General features: G+C 37.2%; 3 protein-coding genes across 11 annotated transcripts in view; 1 reads left to right on the top strand and 2 right to left on the bottom strand.

The window, feature by feature from the left end:
- The window catches only part of LOC114251597 (neural-cadherin), a 340,197-nt gene extending 333,952 nt beyond the window's left edge, over positions 1-6,245 (bottom strand). For 8 of the 9 annotated variants that reach the window (XM_089727043.1, XM_089727041.1, XM_089727042.1 and 5 more), the window contains exons 1-2: positions 6,129-6,245; positions 3,881-5,214 (exon numbers count right to left, since the gene is read on the bottom strand). In XM_089727043.1, the coding sequence (XP_089583169.1) occupies positions 3,881-5,171 (1,291 nt within the window). In that variant the 5' untranslated portion in view covers positions 5,172-5,214; positions 6,129-6,245. Of the gene's footprint in view, positions 1-3,880; positions 5,215-5,926; positions 6,058-6,128 lie in introns of those variants that run through there. The other variant, XM_089727040.1, reaches the window with a different exon arrangement.
- A 2,621-nt stretch (positions 6,246-8,866) lies between these two features.
- Positions 8,867-13,072, top strand: LOC149503131 (uncharacterized). The gene has a single exon (XM_089740413.1). The coding sequence runs from the start codon at positions 8,867-8,869 to the stop codon at positions 13,070-13,072; it is 4,206 nt and encodes a 1,401-aa protein (XP_089596539.1).
- Positions 13,073-15,869: 2,797 nt separating this feature from the next.
- Positions 15,870-17,530, bottom strand: LOC114251595 (uncharacterized). The gene is made up of 2 exons (XM_028185921.2): positions 16,653-17,530; positions 15,870-16,338 (listed from the first exon to the last, which is right to left on the bottom strand). Exons 1-2 carry the CDS (start codon positions 17,353-17,355, stop codon positions 16,091-16,093), a joined length of 951 nt encoding a protein of 316 aa, XP_028041722.2. The 5' UTR covers positions 17,356-17,530; the 3' UTR covers positions 15,870-16,090.
- Positions 17,531-17,653: the final 123 nt, after the last annotated feature.

Here is a 17,653-nt window from a genome sequence, read left to right as displayed (position 1 = left end):
TGTAAATAAGTTGAAATGTAAGTACTTGTAGAAAATAAAAAATCCATATATCCATCCATTAATGCACATACAGCTATGCAAACAAAAAATATTTTATAAATGTAGCCTCAAAATCGATGCAATGCAATTGTGTTTATAATAGCAGTGAATAGGGGCAGAAACACTTCAAAGCGTTTGTCGATTACTCGTTCAAAGGAGGTTAACTGTCAGAGGAGTACGGAATTAATTTGCCAATGGGGAAATTCGTGTATAAAAGAAGCTTTGACGAAACCTACAGTTCTGTATTTGAATCTTTGTATCTCTTTATCTAATAAAGTTTCGATTCTCTACAGTCCAACACAATTCTTGCAAGAGGTAGACAAACAAATTAGACAAGCAATAAATGTTTCGTGTTACAATATCCCTTAACAGTTACGATAGTGGTTTAGAGAATATTAAACCTTTGTATTATATTTCGTGTATGTTATAAATAAATAATACATGAAATCCGGCCGTACATTCTGGGAAGCACGGCTCTTGCTAGGGTTCGTGTTAGCAACGTCGTCAGGTTTGAGCCCCGTGAGCTCACCTACTAGCTCCGCGAATCTAGAACAACCCCTCGAGGTTACTAGAATAGGTAGGAAAAAAAATACATGAACTAGACAAAAATAAATGGCAAATACTTCGTTTTTTTAGAACTCTCCGCATTATATTATGTTTTAATTTAAGATTCTCTCATTATATCATTTATATTGTGCTATGTTTACTTTACCGTACCAAACAAACTATACAAAAGAGTGTTTATGTTACCATGAATTACGTTCCTAATATTAAGTAATTTTCGAGTATTATGATTGAAGTTTGACGTTGTACCGGAATGCATCCCAGTGCCCGAGGCTGGCCACCCACCTAGACTGTAACGACTAAACGCAATTAAAACATCGCATATTGTAAGATGTATCTAACCGAGAAAGTTCGAAGGATCTGCCAAGTTTCCGGCAATTTGTTTAGAGTATTTCTGTCAGCATAGTCGGATGAAATCTGCCATAACTTATTTATGCTATATATCTATCTATCGTATATTTAATTAATATGCATACTCTAATTAAATGTTTTGTATAAATAATGAATTTATATGACACTTTCTGTTAAACATGTTTTGACTTTTCACAATGTATGCGTGTTAGTCCTAATGTACCGTGTGTGTAGACATCAACAAATGCTACCTATTGGATGACTTGATTCTAAATGTCGGTTCTATATTACAACGGTTGCCCAACCCTTCAAATTGGAACGCATTACTTATTCGCGGCAAAAATAGGCGGGGTACCTAAACGTGCAGGCACATAAGGCGCTATAACATCACTAAATCGTATGATTTTTTGAATTTGTTCCAACCTTTTGCTTCTGGAACCGAAAAGTATTCCGTTCATTATCAAAACAAAATTAACTTGATCCTAATAAATTCCTTTATAGTTTTGGGGATATAAAATTAAACCCTTTCGTTGTGACACGTATAGTTGATGGGGACGTTTAAGGCCGTGCGACAGGTCTACAATTATTAACGCATTCTGCACGGTAATCGTAGGTTTTGACTCCGTGAGATAGATAAATTTATTTTTCACGGGAGCTCCACGCGCTTATAACTTTAATAGGGTTTTATTTAACCGAAATAATATATAATCTGAGCTATAATATTTATGAGTGATATGAGTGATAGCTACTACTACTTTTCTATTAGCGGTTCCTAATTCTAATTCATATCAGGAGTATTACTGATGGGATTCTTTGCGAACCCGCATCGTCAGTACCACTTTACTATAAAGTATAGCAAATTCTTTATTCCATTGCGTTGCGTTATTAAGATTGCCTTGGAAATTCGAGTCATAGTGATTGTGGACTCCGCTAACTGCTCAATATGAGTTGGAACATGAGGTTTGTATACGGTTATGAAAATCATAGCAGAACCTAGATGATCGATATGGCCTTGAAACAGTCTATTAAGAGTCAGCAGTAATTAAGTGCTTCCTTTTAGGTTCGAAACTTCCAATAACTTAGTTCTTAGTTATAACAAGAGCAACAGAAGAAACATCTGCAGCAGTGCATGACTAATGTTTATGAAAAGGCGAATCACGCTTTTATGTACCATTAAACCTAGAAATACTTGATTTATTAACTTTATTGAGTTCTGGCTAAATCCAAGAAATGCTAATGAGATCTTAAGAATATAGTTGGTAACTTTCATAACATGAATATTCATATTAGCGTTAACATAATATTCTGTTGTACACCCGAATTTATCGACGGCATAACGTACCTAGTATAAACTATTGGTCGATCGTGATGTTTGATGATGTGAACAATTAGCTTAGGAGGCTGCTTGCTCGTGACTAGGCGGCTCTGACGCGGGACCTGTCGCGTTATGCACCACTGCTCAATTCGACATGACAGGTGCGTGTGCCGCAACTAAATCTCTAGGCGTGTATTCTATCCATTTGATTCAGTTTTTGTGTTGTTAACCTTTTTTTTTAACAATAGTAAACCAATCTCAATATTATTCTCGTATTCTGACGTATTAATATGAGATTCACAGGATAGGAAAAATAGCATTGCAGGATCGATATTAAGAAAGGTATAAAAAGTTTATGCCCGACGCGTGCCAATCCGTCTGTCTGTATACGAAGTGTGTGGTAAGGCACTGCGCATACACTTTATTTCTACCAGACATAGTTCGTTTTTTTTCTGAATCCTGCAAACTACCAAGTGCTTGACTCTTTTATCTTTCTTACCTAGCCCCACTGACAGGGACGTACAATATGCGCCTGGGCTAAAGGTTACTTTCTATTTACATTAATATACCCGTCCGCTTCGCTGGGCATTTGAAATTAACATTATTATTTCTCACCACTACAAACATTTTCATCATTAACACCCCCGCAACTGGTGTAGGAAGTCCAACACTAATATAAATTAGCCTATCCATTAGGTACATGTATTTTCTACATGCTTACCAAGTTTCAAGTCAATCGGATGCATGGTTCAGTAGTTCTAACGGAACATCCGTAAAAACCACTGAAGATTTATATATTAGTATAGAATTAGTATAGATTACATATACAATTATTATATTTAGTACTATTTAAATAAGATAATTTTAACTTAACAATTAATTTAAGTAATTAATATGTTAAATTCTCGGTTTTAAAATATCGCATTAACCATCACGGCACATTATCAGTATACGCAAGAGTAAAACGTGAAATTACGATTTGTAATCACATGTACGATCCATCTGATGCTAAGTAGTTACGGTCGTTCATGGACGTCGGCAATGTTAGAGACACAGGAAAGCCAATGCCTACTGAAAGAACTTTATTCAAACTACTTTTGAAGAATGTACGAGTGCGATAATGATGTTCCCATCAGCATTTTCAAATAATCGGTATTTTGTATAAATCATATGAGCCGTTCATTTTTGTTCGCTCTTTCAAACAAAATACAAATTAAATAACAGCCAACAAATAATCGAAACTTGAACAACGCGCCCTAAGCTCTATCCCTATAATTACCCTAATTTAGACTTAATAGAATCGTCAGACCTTATAATGACATGAAACCATACACAATGTGAGTGAGAAAAAGTAACGATGTTTTGTTATTTCGTAGTCCATTTTAGTAATAGTTGTATCTAAATCTGTAAAAGATCAGTATTTGACAAAAATGTATGTTTAGTTTGATACCAAATTGATTGTGAGTTAACTTAAAAATGTTTTACAAAGACAAAACCTTGTTTATAACACTTGCAAGCCTACGGTACGATAATACGTACTTTATTAATCGGATAATGCTTCTTAAGTGTTAAAATTATCATACCTTTAAATAAATATCGATCTAGACTCACCTCCGTTCCCAGCATTCGATATCGTCACCCAGAAGTCGATGGTCTTCTCAGGCCCCAAGTCTTCGAAGTCCCACTTCTTTTTGACTTTCACTACACCACTGGGCTCAACGGCAACCCACGGATTGTCGTCGCGAATTTTAAAGGTTTCACGGTCAGTTTCTTTTTCGAGTGTAAATACGGCACGCCCTTCAACTTCTCCATCAGATTCCGTGAATTCAATACGTTTCGTAGGTCGCACTGCACGAGTGACTCGTCTCTTCTCACGGTGAAGTGCTGGTAAATCTTTTCTATCTCGAATCACGAACTCAATAAAAACGCGTGCCGGTTTGCTTGCACGCGGCGGCGCTCCCGTGTCGTGAGCAAGAACTTTTAATTCAACCTCGTTACTATCAGGTTCACCTGCTAATATTAATTCTCCGGTCTGTGGTACTATAACGGCCAAATTATTTGGGTTCATTAGGGTATAATACACTCGATCTTTATCAGCGTCGTAAGCATGCACTTTGCCAATCTTTGAGAACCTCTGCCATCGAGCCGTACCGTTAGGTGCATTTTCATCTTGAGTCCCGCTCACAACAAAATAATAAAATTCTTGTTCAAAACGCGGTTCGTGATCATTTTCATTCAAAACTTCGATTTTCACAGGTAAAATGGCTTTGCTTGTGCCATGAATATCAGTTGCTTGTATATTCAAATTGTATATACTCTTTTGTTCAGTATCTAAAGGTTTAATCGAAACTATCTCGACATCTCCATCGGTGATTACTGATCTTACGTCTGTATTCAAATCTCTATCACCTTTAGCCCGTAATGTGAATACGGCATCTTCATCGCCTTTTATAATTTTGTATGCTATGGGCCCGACATCTACTAGGGCCGTGGATTTTATAAGAGGCACGTCCACTATAGTTCCCGGTGGCGCATTTTCTGGTATTTCTCCACTCACGCCTTCACTCGGTGTGAAATGTAGCATCCTTCTACGATCCATCACAAATATATGAACAGAATGCGCTGCACTGCTGTAAGGCGTCTGTTCTAATATGGCAAGATCTATAGGTTGGTTTAGTAACGGAGACAAATCAGCTGTGGTCATTAAAAGTCCGTTGTCGAGTAAAGTGAAATAAGATGTGAATTCAGGGTCAAGTAGCGTATATCGGGAATGGTTGCCGACAAAATGCCGAACAGCATGTCCAGGGTGTACATCGTGTGGCAACAGGGTAAGGGCACCCGCCTGCATCACTATGCTCAAGGCGTACAGCAGTGCTCCTCCCGCCAGCACGGTGTGCGTCATTGTTCTTACTTGTTTCTTACGATTTCAGTCCAACATTTCACACCTAGAAAAGTAACGACAAAATCAATGCTCCATTGTCATATTTGAAAATGATTAAATAAATAAATAATTAAATATGCCCCCCTTGTCACTTGTCATATTAGGTACATCATAACTCAGTATAACTATATTGCTTGTATAGAAAAGTCTTAAACATACTATTATGTACCGAATCGTGGACCTACTTATCTAATTCTAGGCAAGTTTTTATTAATTAGCTCTAGTAGTCTAAAATCGAAGTATTGGATTTACAATGTGTAAAAAGTGCATGCAGTGAAATTGCAGTGGATTGCTGAATGGTGTTATTGTAGTAAGCGCATAGTATTCGTAGTCGGTAAAAGTCGGCGGCCACGGTGACGGCGACGGCGGGCGGCTAACACGTAGGGCGGCGAGGCGGGGCGCACACATGCGGAGCTTTATTTAGGCGGCAGGCGGCAAACGCCGGCGTCTAGCGGCCCGCCGTCGCCGATCAATACCCTCATTGCGCCGCCGCGCGACGTTCTACCGACGAATTTGAACTCTACAAACGCTCCCGTTCACGATACACCATCAAATATTCACACATTCATTTCGCTGAATACAGATGCACTGTCTTTACGCTACTCTACGTCGCTTAGACTTCAACACTATTTATTATCACTCATAGGTGGAAAATTAGTGAATCGCTCAAACTTAAACAACAAAATCCGGAATTATTAAATATTTCACAAAATCACCTGCTAATATTAGTGAATAAAAATTGTTCGTTTGGATTAATTTAAATACTCTAAGTTCGTGTTGAGGAGAGAGGCGGTAAACATGTGGTCGAATGTAAACATTTGAAATAAAAGTAATTAAAACATTTTTTATTCACTAAAAATACGCTGTAACACACACCGTTAACTAACTGCAATTAAAATGGCAAACTAAAATACGTACATTGATGAAATACAAATCGAAATCCGAACGATCGGTAGTTGTGTACCGGCGAGCGAGACACAACCACACAACGATAGCGTCAAAATGCGACTGGCCGACGAGAGCGTGGCGCGCGCGCGTATCGAGCGCGGTCCTCCCGACCCGCGACACCCCCGCGAAACAACCCCTGTCAACCCTCCAGCCACTGAAGCTCTTTGCTTCTTTAACTTTTACCCCACCGTGTATCGCAACCGTTGGACTGTTAGCACGCGTCTGATATTTTTGTTCGCGATATCAATTAATTTACTGTTATTGAAAAATTTCATCTGCCGAAAACAATTTTTTTGAAGCACAACATTTTTGTTTTTTTTTTTATGCATATATTAATTGCATAGCTTGTGACGAATATTGTCAATTCATACGATATACACAAATTTTTATAACATAATATTTTTTATTAAATGTTGCAACTTTTGGGAACTTTTCTTTACATTATTACTATAAAAAAATATCTGTTCCAGTTTAATAGAGAAATAATCCATAAAATCAAAATTTTACTGCCGTTGAAAACATAAGCGCAGGTGGACCACCTGATGGTAAGTGATTTTGGACATTAATAGAACGGCAGGACGTTGTCTGCCAGAAACTTTATTAATAATGTAACATTATTTTGAACTTTTCGTTTTCGATACTTCATACCCATCAACATTCATTAACAGTTTTCTTTTCCTACTTCATGACATCACGTGTTACACTAATGGCAGTAGTTCAATGGAATGACAATAAATCACTAACGCTGCTTAGTTCATTTGTTGCTAGCGAGCATGTCGAAAAAATAATAATGAGATACTCTAAAGAGGAAAAGAATAAAATAGAAGTGCCCTGCCCACAAATTGTACTTCAATACAATGAGCACATGGGAGGTTTCGATCTGGCTGATATGTTGATATCACTTTATAAGACCCCGAGGAAAACCCGACGATTGTATATGGTTATTTTCGCACGATTAGTGGATATCTGTATAAATAACATTTGGCTTCTGCACCAACAAACCTACAAAGGTAGTCCAAAAGGAAAAATACCTTTGAAAATGTTACGTTCTCAAATATACGAAAGCCTTATAAAAGTGAATAGATGTGCCAAGCGCCAAAAAACAGAAACATCAAAGGTAAATAAATCACGTGCAGCCCGGCCTGTTAGTCAAATACGATTATGTCGGTCATTTTCTCTTAACGGTTGTTGAGGGTCGTTGCAGTTATTCAGCAGTTTGCAGACGTTAATATTCCTCAAACTTTTTGTTAAACTAGCTTAGGCCCTTTAAACATCCTCTGAAATAATTTATTCCTATTTTTGTTCGTTCTAGATACCGACGTCGTTCATATTAGTAGTCGTCGTCGCCTTATTGTTGTGATTCTCAGTATAATCACACTATTACATGCATTAAGCCTCGTTACTACCATTTAGAAACAACAACAACGAAAACAACCTCTGATATCTAAATTTTGTGAGAATTTCCAGGGAGTAAGGATGGTTTGGAGTGGTTCGATGTTAAAGGGAAATATACAGAGAATACCATAGCCACTACATAGCTCCAATCCGCTGGAGAGATCAGCGTACCATGATGATTCGAGCTGCTCGTCTTTGTAAGGAGTCAAATGAAAAATTCTGGTAATCGGGAGCATCAACCTAGAAATGACAGCGGTATTCCGCGTATAGTCTGATTTGCGCATTTTACAGCAAAGAGCTTTTAATCAGGCTTGCAATGCCTTCTCGCTCCGTCGAGGACTCCCAACATAAGTGAAATCGCCCTTGTTCCGCTCTGGTTTTGTGCAAGATCTAAAGATAGATGGATATGCACAGAATTTCACCGTGATATAAACTAAAAAGTAATTGAAGAAAAATAAATTGATCTAAGAAAAAAAAAACATTTAAACCCATAATTACTTATTAAAGATTTTTCCAATTATGGATTTAATTGACTTTACCTTCTCATTTCATTCATTAGAATCGATGTGTTTCTCCCAAAAAAATATCGTGTTATAAATTGTTTATATTTTTATTTCTGACGTGGTGGTTGACCACAAATGAGTACTAGCTGATTCCTTAAAATTTTAATTTGAGAATGTTTGTTTGTTTGTCTGTTTTTTTAACTTTGCCAGTCAACTTCTTAGATCGCCATATGGTTCAAAATTGTAAGAAGACATTTGGGCTATCCTGGCCCGAAGTAAAACACGTAGCTCAAGACTGATCGCGATGTCGAAATACTGTTGAAGCCCTCTATTCTACCTGAGGGCTATAAGACTAAACAAAGAAAAACATGTTTGTTTCCACTTATGTATCTAAAAATTAAATAGTAATTAGATATACGCAATATGTTGAACCGCAAGTTCTTTTGCGAAATAATAGTAGGTACCTGTGTACAATAAGAAAAGAAGAATGTTGTTACTAACCTTATACTCTTTGCTAATTACGATATTTTTACTTGTCAAAATTTAAGTCAGTCGCACAATAAATGTCGTTGCGACCACACACAGTTTTTCTTTACGGATATTACGCAAACCAAATTGAACCTTAATTACATCATACATATTGGTCAAATTCGAGCGGATTTTTTTGAACATACAAGCTATCGAAAATGGACGCCGGCCAGTGAAAATATTGTTTTCCAGTAAACCACATTCCAGTGATTTAAAGACAAATAATTTATACATAATTTATAAATATTACAATTTTATTCCGTTTTCTGGTTGGACGGTACTATGGATGAATTTTTGAACGTTTTAGAAGATACCGCTGCGCTCTTAAACAAAACTCAAATTAATTTAAAGAAATGTCCAAAAGCCAGATTGACAAGAGGTTATGTAGAAGCAAGAATCAAATGTATCGAAGAATATTGGACTACATTTAAGCAAACGCATCTACAATTGGTAAAAATAACACCGAAAGAACAAAGACAAGAGCTACCATATTTTCAAAATGAAGATTACTTCGTGTTCGAAGATTTGTATCTCGTCTTGTTAGCCGATTTAAAAGATCTTTTGCAATCTTTCACACAAGCAGCCGCGCCGAGTACTTCAACGTCCTCACCAAATAATTCTACGATTATTGCGGATACCGAAAACCTTGTTCGGTTACCGAGAATCGAATTACCTAAATTCACTGGAAACTATGAAGATTGGCCTACGTTTCAAGACCTATTTACCTCCTTAGTGGATAAGAACCCGGCTTTAAGTGACGTACAAAAGTTACATTATCTTAAGAGTACAGTCACCTGCGAGGCAGAAACATTATTAAAACCTGTTCAAGTCACGGAAAATAATTATAAAAAAGCATGGAATATTTTGAAGTCAAGGTATGGAAATAAAAGATTAATAATTAACTCAGTTTTGAAGAAATTATTTAATCAGAAGAAAATTAGTTCTCAGTCTGCAAATCAATTAAAAAATTTATTAGACGTCACGACAGATTGTTTGAATAATTTAGAAAATTTAAATATACCTACGACCTCCTGGGATCCTATAATTATATTCCTTGTGATACAGAAGTTGGACCCGGAGTCCCACAAAGAATGGGAGCAGACAGCTTATTCAAAATCAGAGGACGAACTACCAACTTGGGAGAATATAAAAGATTTCCTGCAGTCAAGATACCGTACCTTAGAACTTGTATTGTCCGTGTCAGGGACTTGTAGCAGCCGTGACAAACCTGTAAGAGAACGTCCACACTTAGTCACTGCCACGACTACCACGTCACAGCCAAATGAAAGAACTTGCGTGCTCTGTAAAGAAAAACATACATTAAGTCATTGTAAGAATTTTACCAAACTGCAACCTAAAGAAAGAGCTGATTATGTCAAGACCAACAATCTGTGTTTTAACTGTTTGGTGCCTGGGCATTCTGCTTACCAGTGTAAGTTACAAATGTCCTGTCGCTTATGTAGAAGACGGCATCACACTCTTCTCCACCGCCATCAAGACTCGGCACAAACTGAGGAAAGGAATCAACCGAGTGCATCTCACCACGGGGTAGAAGAGAAAGAAGAGGTTATAAATAGCATGGTGGCGTCACATCACAGTACTAAACAAAGCACAGCACTACTAGCCACAGCGATGGTTTTAGCGAGGAACGAGCATAACCAAACCGTTGTTCTTCGTGCGCTAGTAGACCAAGGTTCGCAGGCTTCATTTTTAAGCGAGAAGGCGGCTCAAATGCTCAAACTTACCAGGCAATCAGCGAGAGGAAGTATCATCGGGGTGGGATCTACTAGGACTAACGTTGATCACGTGGTTCAACTTAAGATTGGCTCCCGCTGGAATCCAAGCTTCGGAATCAACATACAAGCATATGTTATGAGTAAACAGTTGACCACGAAGATCCCCTCCAAAGCTGTAACTGTCACACATTGGCCACATCTAGAAGGACTCAACCTGGCAGATCCAGACTACTTCCAACCAGGTTCTATAGACTTACTTCTTGGTGTTAAAGAGTATGCACAGACTGTGCAACCAACACTTATTAAGGGCCCTCCAGGTTCTCCATGTGCCCAAGAAACCAACCTGGGGTGGATCCTCTTCGGAGAAATCGATAATAACCGTGAAAATGAATCATTTCTGGTCCTTCATCATCAAGTCCATATAGATCATATGTTGAAATCCCTCTGGGAAATTGACAATGATAAAAAGAGAATATTAACAAAGGAAGAAAAGCTATGTGAAACAATATATGAAAGTACACATACGAGAAATAGTGAAGGAAGATATCTAGTAAGGCTGCCATTTAATACAAAGAATCCAATTTCGATTGATGGAAATACAAAAGAAATAGCTAGAAAGAGGTTACTTCAGCTAGAAATAAGATTTAAGAAAGAAACTAAACTGAAAGAAGATTATACAAAGGTCATGCAAGAATACATAAAAGCTAACTACATGGAAGAAATACCTAAGAATGAAATAAATGAGAGAAAATCAGTATACTTACCTCATCACGCCGTGGTACACGCAGACAGAGAAACTTCTAAGACACGCGTAGTATTTGATGCTTCAGCGAAGGGCTCCAACTGCGTTTCTCTAAACGATGAATTGCTTGTAGGTCCACAACTGCAAGAAGACTTAAGGAATATACTTATGAGATCGAGATTACATCGTGTTTGCTATGCAAGTGATATACAAAAGATGTACCTGCAAATATTACTTTATGAAGAAGACGCCGATCGATATCAACGCCTTTTGTGGAGAGAGAATGATACAGACCCGATTAAAGAATATCGTATGCTTCGTGTTACATTTGGTACAGCGGCGGCCCCTCACCTGGCTGTAAGAACGCTTCACCAGGTAGCTGACGATGAGGGTCGAAATCATCCAATGGCTGTTCGAATTATTAAAGAAGATTTTTACATGGACGATCTAATGTCGGGGGAAAGCAGTGCTCCTGAAGCCATAAAGAGAGCACAAGAAGTAGATAATATTCTACAGAAAGGTGGATTTGTATTATCAAAATGGTCATCCAATTCTGCTGAATTTTTGAAATCTATAGAACCAAACAAACGTACATCTCGAGCACAGTTGGATTTTAAATTGGATGGAAATGTGCAAGCCCTAGGTTTGATTTGGAACCTAGGCACGGATCAATTTCAGTACAAAGTTAACTTACCAGCAAGGTCAAGCAATATTACAAAGAGAGGCATACTATCTGATATTCAAAGACTTTTTGACCCACTGGGATGGATCGCCCCTAGCTTAATTTTGGCTAAGATACTCATACAAAGGCTATGGCTAGAACCGATTGGCTGGGATGACGATATTAACCAATCGCTGTTACACGATTGGCTGACAATAAGAGAAGACTTTGAACATGTAAAAGAGATAGGTATTCCAAGATGGCTAAACACAGTAAGCACACAGATGGAAAACATCGAGGTTCATGGTTTCAGTGATGCTTCCATGAAAGCCTATGCCGCGGTGGCTTACATTCGTGTGAAGAGGGAAGATGGTTCAGTATTCACCAATCTATTAGCTGCCCGTACTAGAGTGGCACCACTCCGTACCGTGTCTCTACCACGCCTGGAGTTATGTGGAGCACTGTTATTAGCAAGGTTACTTAAGCAAATAGAAATCGCAATGCGTATACCTACTTCTAACATCTATGCATGGACAGACTCATCAATTGTTCTTGCATGGCTATCTGGTGATCCTCATAGATGGAAGACATTCGTGGCGAACCGGGTCGTAGAAATTGTAGAGAATGTAAACACACACCGATGGTTCCATGTAGCTTCGGAAGAGAATCCTGCAGACATCGGGTCGCGGGGCATGCTGCTGGCGGACTTGAAACAGAAAGAGTTGTGGTGGACAGGGCCCAAGTGGTTATTCAAAAAAGAAATAATATACAGTAAGCCAGGAATAACAGAAACAGAATTAGAAATGAAACCAATAAAATTAAATACTTACCACAATGCAGAAGAACTAAAACCTTTAACCGCTCAGTTTGAAGATTTTGATACGTTACCAGAATTACTAAAAACTATTATTTACTGTAAAGGATTTCTAAGATACAAAAGTAATTTAAGTACGAGCAAAGAAATAACTACACAAGAATTAGAAGACGCGCTTATCACATGCATTAAGTTAGTACAACAAGAATTCAAAGAAGAAATAGATCGGCTAAGAGATAAGAAACAAGTTAGAAAAAAAAGTAAATTACGATCGATAAACCCATACCTGGATGAGAATCATATCCTCAGGGTGGGCGGTCGCCTTAAACATACTAACTTACCTGATGACCGAAAACACCCAATTATTCTTGGAAATAAGAACACCCTAGTACAGTTGATTGTTGCTGACGCCCATATCAAGACACTACATGGAGGGGTTCAGTTAATGCTATGTTATCTCAGATCAAAATATTGGATCCTAAGGGCAAAATCAATAACAAAATTATGTCGTTTGCCGGTGGATTCCACTCGGTGAAAGGTCATCTTGTAATTTTGTCAAGATTCTCTACCAATGTCACTGTAGCAATATTATACTAAGTCGCAAGTTAAGCATATTGTATTATGATGTCTAGTATTTAAGCAACCTTTATTTCGTTTTGTAGAATATTGTTTTGAAGTCACCTTGACGTTGTAATTAGTGCAATAGATTTAGAAAGAACTTAGTAGTCCTTTGGTGGGCGGTATGTTGTTACTAACCTTATACTCTTTGCTAATTACGATATTTTTACTTGTCAAAATTTAAGTCAGTCGCACAATAAATGTCGTTGCAACCACACACAGTTTTTCTTTACGGATATTACGCAAACCAAATTGAACCTTAATTACATCATACAAAGAATTCAAACCGAGCACTAAGATACGTTTTTTTTTATTGCTTAGGTGGGTGGACGAGCTCACAACCCACCTGGTGTTAAGTGGTTACTGGAGCCCAAAGACATCCACAACGTAAATGCGCCACCCACCTTGAGATATAAGTTCTAAGGTCTCACGTATAGTTACAACGGCTGCCCCACCTTTCAAACCGAAACGCATTACTGCTTAACGACAGAAATAGGCAGGGTGGTGGTACCCACCCGCGCGGACTCACAAGAGGTCCTACCACCAGTAATTACGCAAATTATAATTTTGCGGGTTTCATTTTTATTACACGATGTTATTCCTTCACCGTGGAAATCAATCGTGAACATTGGTTGAGTTCGTATTTCATTAGAAAAATTGGTACCCGCCTGAGATTCGAACACCAATGCATCGCTCAACACGAATGCACCGGACGTCTTATCCGTTAGGCCACCACGACTTCAACTACGTCCTCCTTTCTTAAAATAAGATTTGAAGAGAAAACCGAGGGATAGGAAGCATCTTGGCTATGCCTTACTGAAGTGCGGAGGCGACAGCAATGATGTACGATCCGCTTATTCGTAGGCTCGTAGGTCGTCTCAGCAACGAAGAAATCGACGCACATAGATACGAAGTCTTAAGTGACATCCACTAAGATCTTATTAAACATACGTAAAAATAATCATTGAGCCTTCCGAAACTACACAAGACTCCAGTTTTCTAAAAGTACACACTATACTTACCTACTACAAAAAAAGTTTCCACTACGGTACAAGGTTGGCAGCCAGTCAACGATTAACTATTTAGACAGTTGTACTTATTAGTAGATAATACTATTATACGAATAGAAAACCGCGGCATGCAAATATACTAAGCTGTTAAGGTTTACTTATGTTTTAATGAAAATTATTAACTTAAGTTTAACTATGGACCCAAATTTTATATTTGTCCAAAGTTGGCGTTGCTATGACGTCAAGAAGTTTATTAACGGTAGCTTATAGGTAAGAAGGTTTCTGCGGGTTCACAATAAACAGTGATTATGCAGCTAATTTTGTTTTTTATAACACGTAGGTATAAGGTTAAATCAAGTTCGTATTTATTTAGAAAAGTTTGTGGCCTGTTCTTCAAACCAAGTAGACAGATATAGACAGCTGTTGCCTTTACTTTTTACTTACCTATATCTTAAAAGAATTGACTGTTTCCTACCTATCGTGAAGCTCACAAATGACATAAGTTAAAATGTGTTCGCGTCAACAAATTTCCTGCAAACTGTGGTAGTGTAGTGATACTGCGATTGGGGTGATGTGATTTGGGCTCCTAATTAATTAACCCCAGCTGAGCCGAGGGTCGTTGACCCATACAAGCAATAAAAAATAAACTAACTTCTATCACTATGATTTTGCTTGTACAGCCACCTCTTTTTTGGTTATATTATTGCTTAAACAGGTTAACGAGCTCACGGGGCACCTAGTGTTAAGTGGTTAAAGAACAAAGTTCTAAGTCTCAGTTCCATAATACAATGGCTGCCCTACTCTTCAAAACGGAACGCACTACTGCTTCGCGACAGAAATAGAAAAGTGGAATTTCCTATCTCACACAGCTCAGAAGACTCACTATCACTAGTAAATGAGGTAATGTTCTCAAGGGGTCGTCTTGAAGTCGTCGTGGCCTGAAGGAAAAGACCTCCGGTGCATTCGTATCTAGCGATGCAACGGAGTTCAAATCCCGCAGGCGGGTACCAACTTTTCTAATGAAATACGTACTTAACAAACGCTCACGATCGACTTCCATGGTGAAGGAATAACATCGTGTAATAAAAATCAAACCCGCCAAATTATAATTTGCGTAATTACTGGTGGCAGGACCTCTTGTGAGTCCGCACGGGTAGGTACCACTACCCTGCCTATTTCTGCCGTGAAACAGTAATGCGTTTCGGCTTGAAGGGTGGGCCAGCCATTGTAACTATACTGAGACCTTAGAACTTACATCTCAAGCTGGGTGGCGCATTTACGTTCTAGATGTCTATGGCCCCATGTCAATGTTTTTGGGTCAATTTTGGCCCCAAAATGATGTCACAATTATACAAGTAAAGAATAAAATAAAATATTAATAGCACCAAAAACAATGTTATAAGAAAATTTATTTGGAGCTGCCACTAAATTAAATTCATAACTTGGTACTATTCCAACTATAAATAATTGTTTTCAATGTCATTCTAGTCCAACAAAAATTAGAATTTCAACATTAGATGATAGAGGATCATAAAGAAACTAGAAGTTGGAGCACTTTAGCATCTATTCAATTCATCAAAGGTGGATACAAAGAAAATATCTTCTAACTTCATAAAACTTAAAATTCTTGTCTTTAATATTTACAATTTACAGCATAAAAAAAATTTAGCTTTATTTTATGAGGATATCAATAATAATCAGATATTAATGAAACAAGTATATTTAAACAGTAATATTGTGTAGACTAGTACAAAAATAGCCAAGCTTTGAATGAGCAATTTTGTGACATTTTTGAAATAGTAAATTAATTTATAACTATATTACATAACAGATAATATAATAATATCCTGTAACACTATGAAATAGTTTAAATGCACTATGTGCATGATACAGTTTGGTAACAAATCGTTACCAATAAGCAAAAACTATATTTGATTTGTGAATTGCTTTGGTGCAACATTATCACCATTTTTATATCTAATCTTGATTGTTAACTGCTTCCCTTGGTGAATTCTTTGTAAATGACTCCTCATGTCATATGAACGAGAGAAGGATCGGTGACAAACTGGACACTGTGTTTTACCAGCATGTGCATCCTTGTGAAGTGTCAATGATGTAGGATGTTTGAAACCTTTCGGACACAACTGGCATCGAAATTTTGCAAGATCAGACTCTGGAAAAGTATATTTTTATCTTAGTATTTACTATCACATTACAAATGTATTTATGAACAAAAATACCTCTATAAACAATTATTTCATAATATTTCGTACCTTTGACACTCACTACCACTGATGTAAATTGTAAAAATATCATGTTAGATTGAAAGTCATATCTGATAATCAGAAAAAATCATTCTCTCTATTTAAAAATTTCACATACCATAATTTATTCATACCAGTTACATTGTTCTTGATAAAGTATACTACTTCTATGTACAATAAGTAAAATGTAAATAGTGAAAGCAGTTCATAGGTGAAACATTACCAGGATTATTTTTATCTGATAAATCTTCAGGAGCAGCTGTGCTTGTCTGGGGATCCACTTGCATTTCTTCACTGGGTGGCAAAACAGATTTTATTTTAGTATTTATACTGTCATCAGGTCTAGAGATATCTTGTGATGCTTCATCATTACCATTTTCTTGTTCAGATACATTGTTTACTGGACTTACTTGTGGAATGTTCTCATCTCTATTACTTTGAACAGGTGCTAAATTAATTGGCTCATCTGATTGCACAGGTGCAATATCCTCATATTTACTTGATTTAGAGCTTAGGTCTAATGAAGTATTCTCACTTAATCTTATTTGCGACTTAGCCGAATCTTCTTCTATATTATCGGTCAGACCTTTCACTTCTAAAAGTTCAGCTGTAATAAGAAATGATTCCAATTGTTCTTGAAATATGTTCACTTCACCATGATACATGAAGTTGATAATCGCATTTAGGTCCTCGTATTTAAAGTTTCTGAATATAATAACAGGGTGCTGGCAAGGATTTTCTTTGAATATTTGCCTAAAATAATTGCTACAGGCTGATAACAACATTCTGTGAGCTTTAATTTTACCACCATCGCAACATAATGTCACGTCCACCAAATCATTCTCAAATCGCAGAGCGTTAAAAGCTTCAGTTACGTGTGACACATAATTGTTCCACCGCAAAGAAAACTGCGGTGCATTATTCATTTTATATTTAGGTAGATATTATTCCCCAAGTGGGTACGGGATATGGAAATAAATATTTCCAAAATTGTTCTGTACCTTTTCAAGGGATGAATGACAATTGACATTAGATTTCTAAAACCAGCTGTCAAATTTAAAAAAAATTGTTTCTTCATTAACATTAAAGGGTTCAAGTCATAGAATTGCAAAGAAAAAACAAGCAATGAAGTCTACAAAAATGATGTGTCAAATCTCTATTAAATTGTAATAGAATAGATGTGTCAAAGGAATTAATTAATATTACTATCTAAAAATAATTTAG

This window comes from Bombyx mandarina, chromosome 04 (genome assembly GCF_030267445.1).
Source record: "Bombyx mandarina strain Sakado chromosome 04, ASM3026744v2".
NCBI classification, from domain to species: domain Eukaryota; kingdom Metazoa; phylum Arthropoda; class Insecta; order Lepidoptera; family Bombycidae; genus Bombyx; species Bombyx mandarina.
The sequence above is the reverse complement of the archived record's forward strand: the minus strand, read 5'-3'. Positions and strand labels throughout refer to the sequence as shown.

Coding starts and splice junctions, on each gene's coding strand:
- LOC114251595 (XM_028185921.2), bottom strand. CDS start 17,355: ATGAATAATGCACCGCAGTTTTCTTTGCGGTGGAACAATTATGTGTCA. Junction 16,339..16,652: donor ATCAGATAAAAATAATCCTG/GTAATGTTTCAC, acceptor ATACTTTTCCAG/AGTCTGATCTTGCAAAATTT.
- LOC149503131 (XM_089740413.1), top strand. CDS start 8,867: ATGGATGAATTTTTGAACGTTTTAGAAGATACCGCTGCGCTCTTAAAC.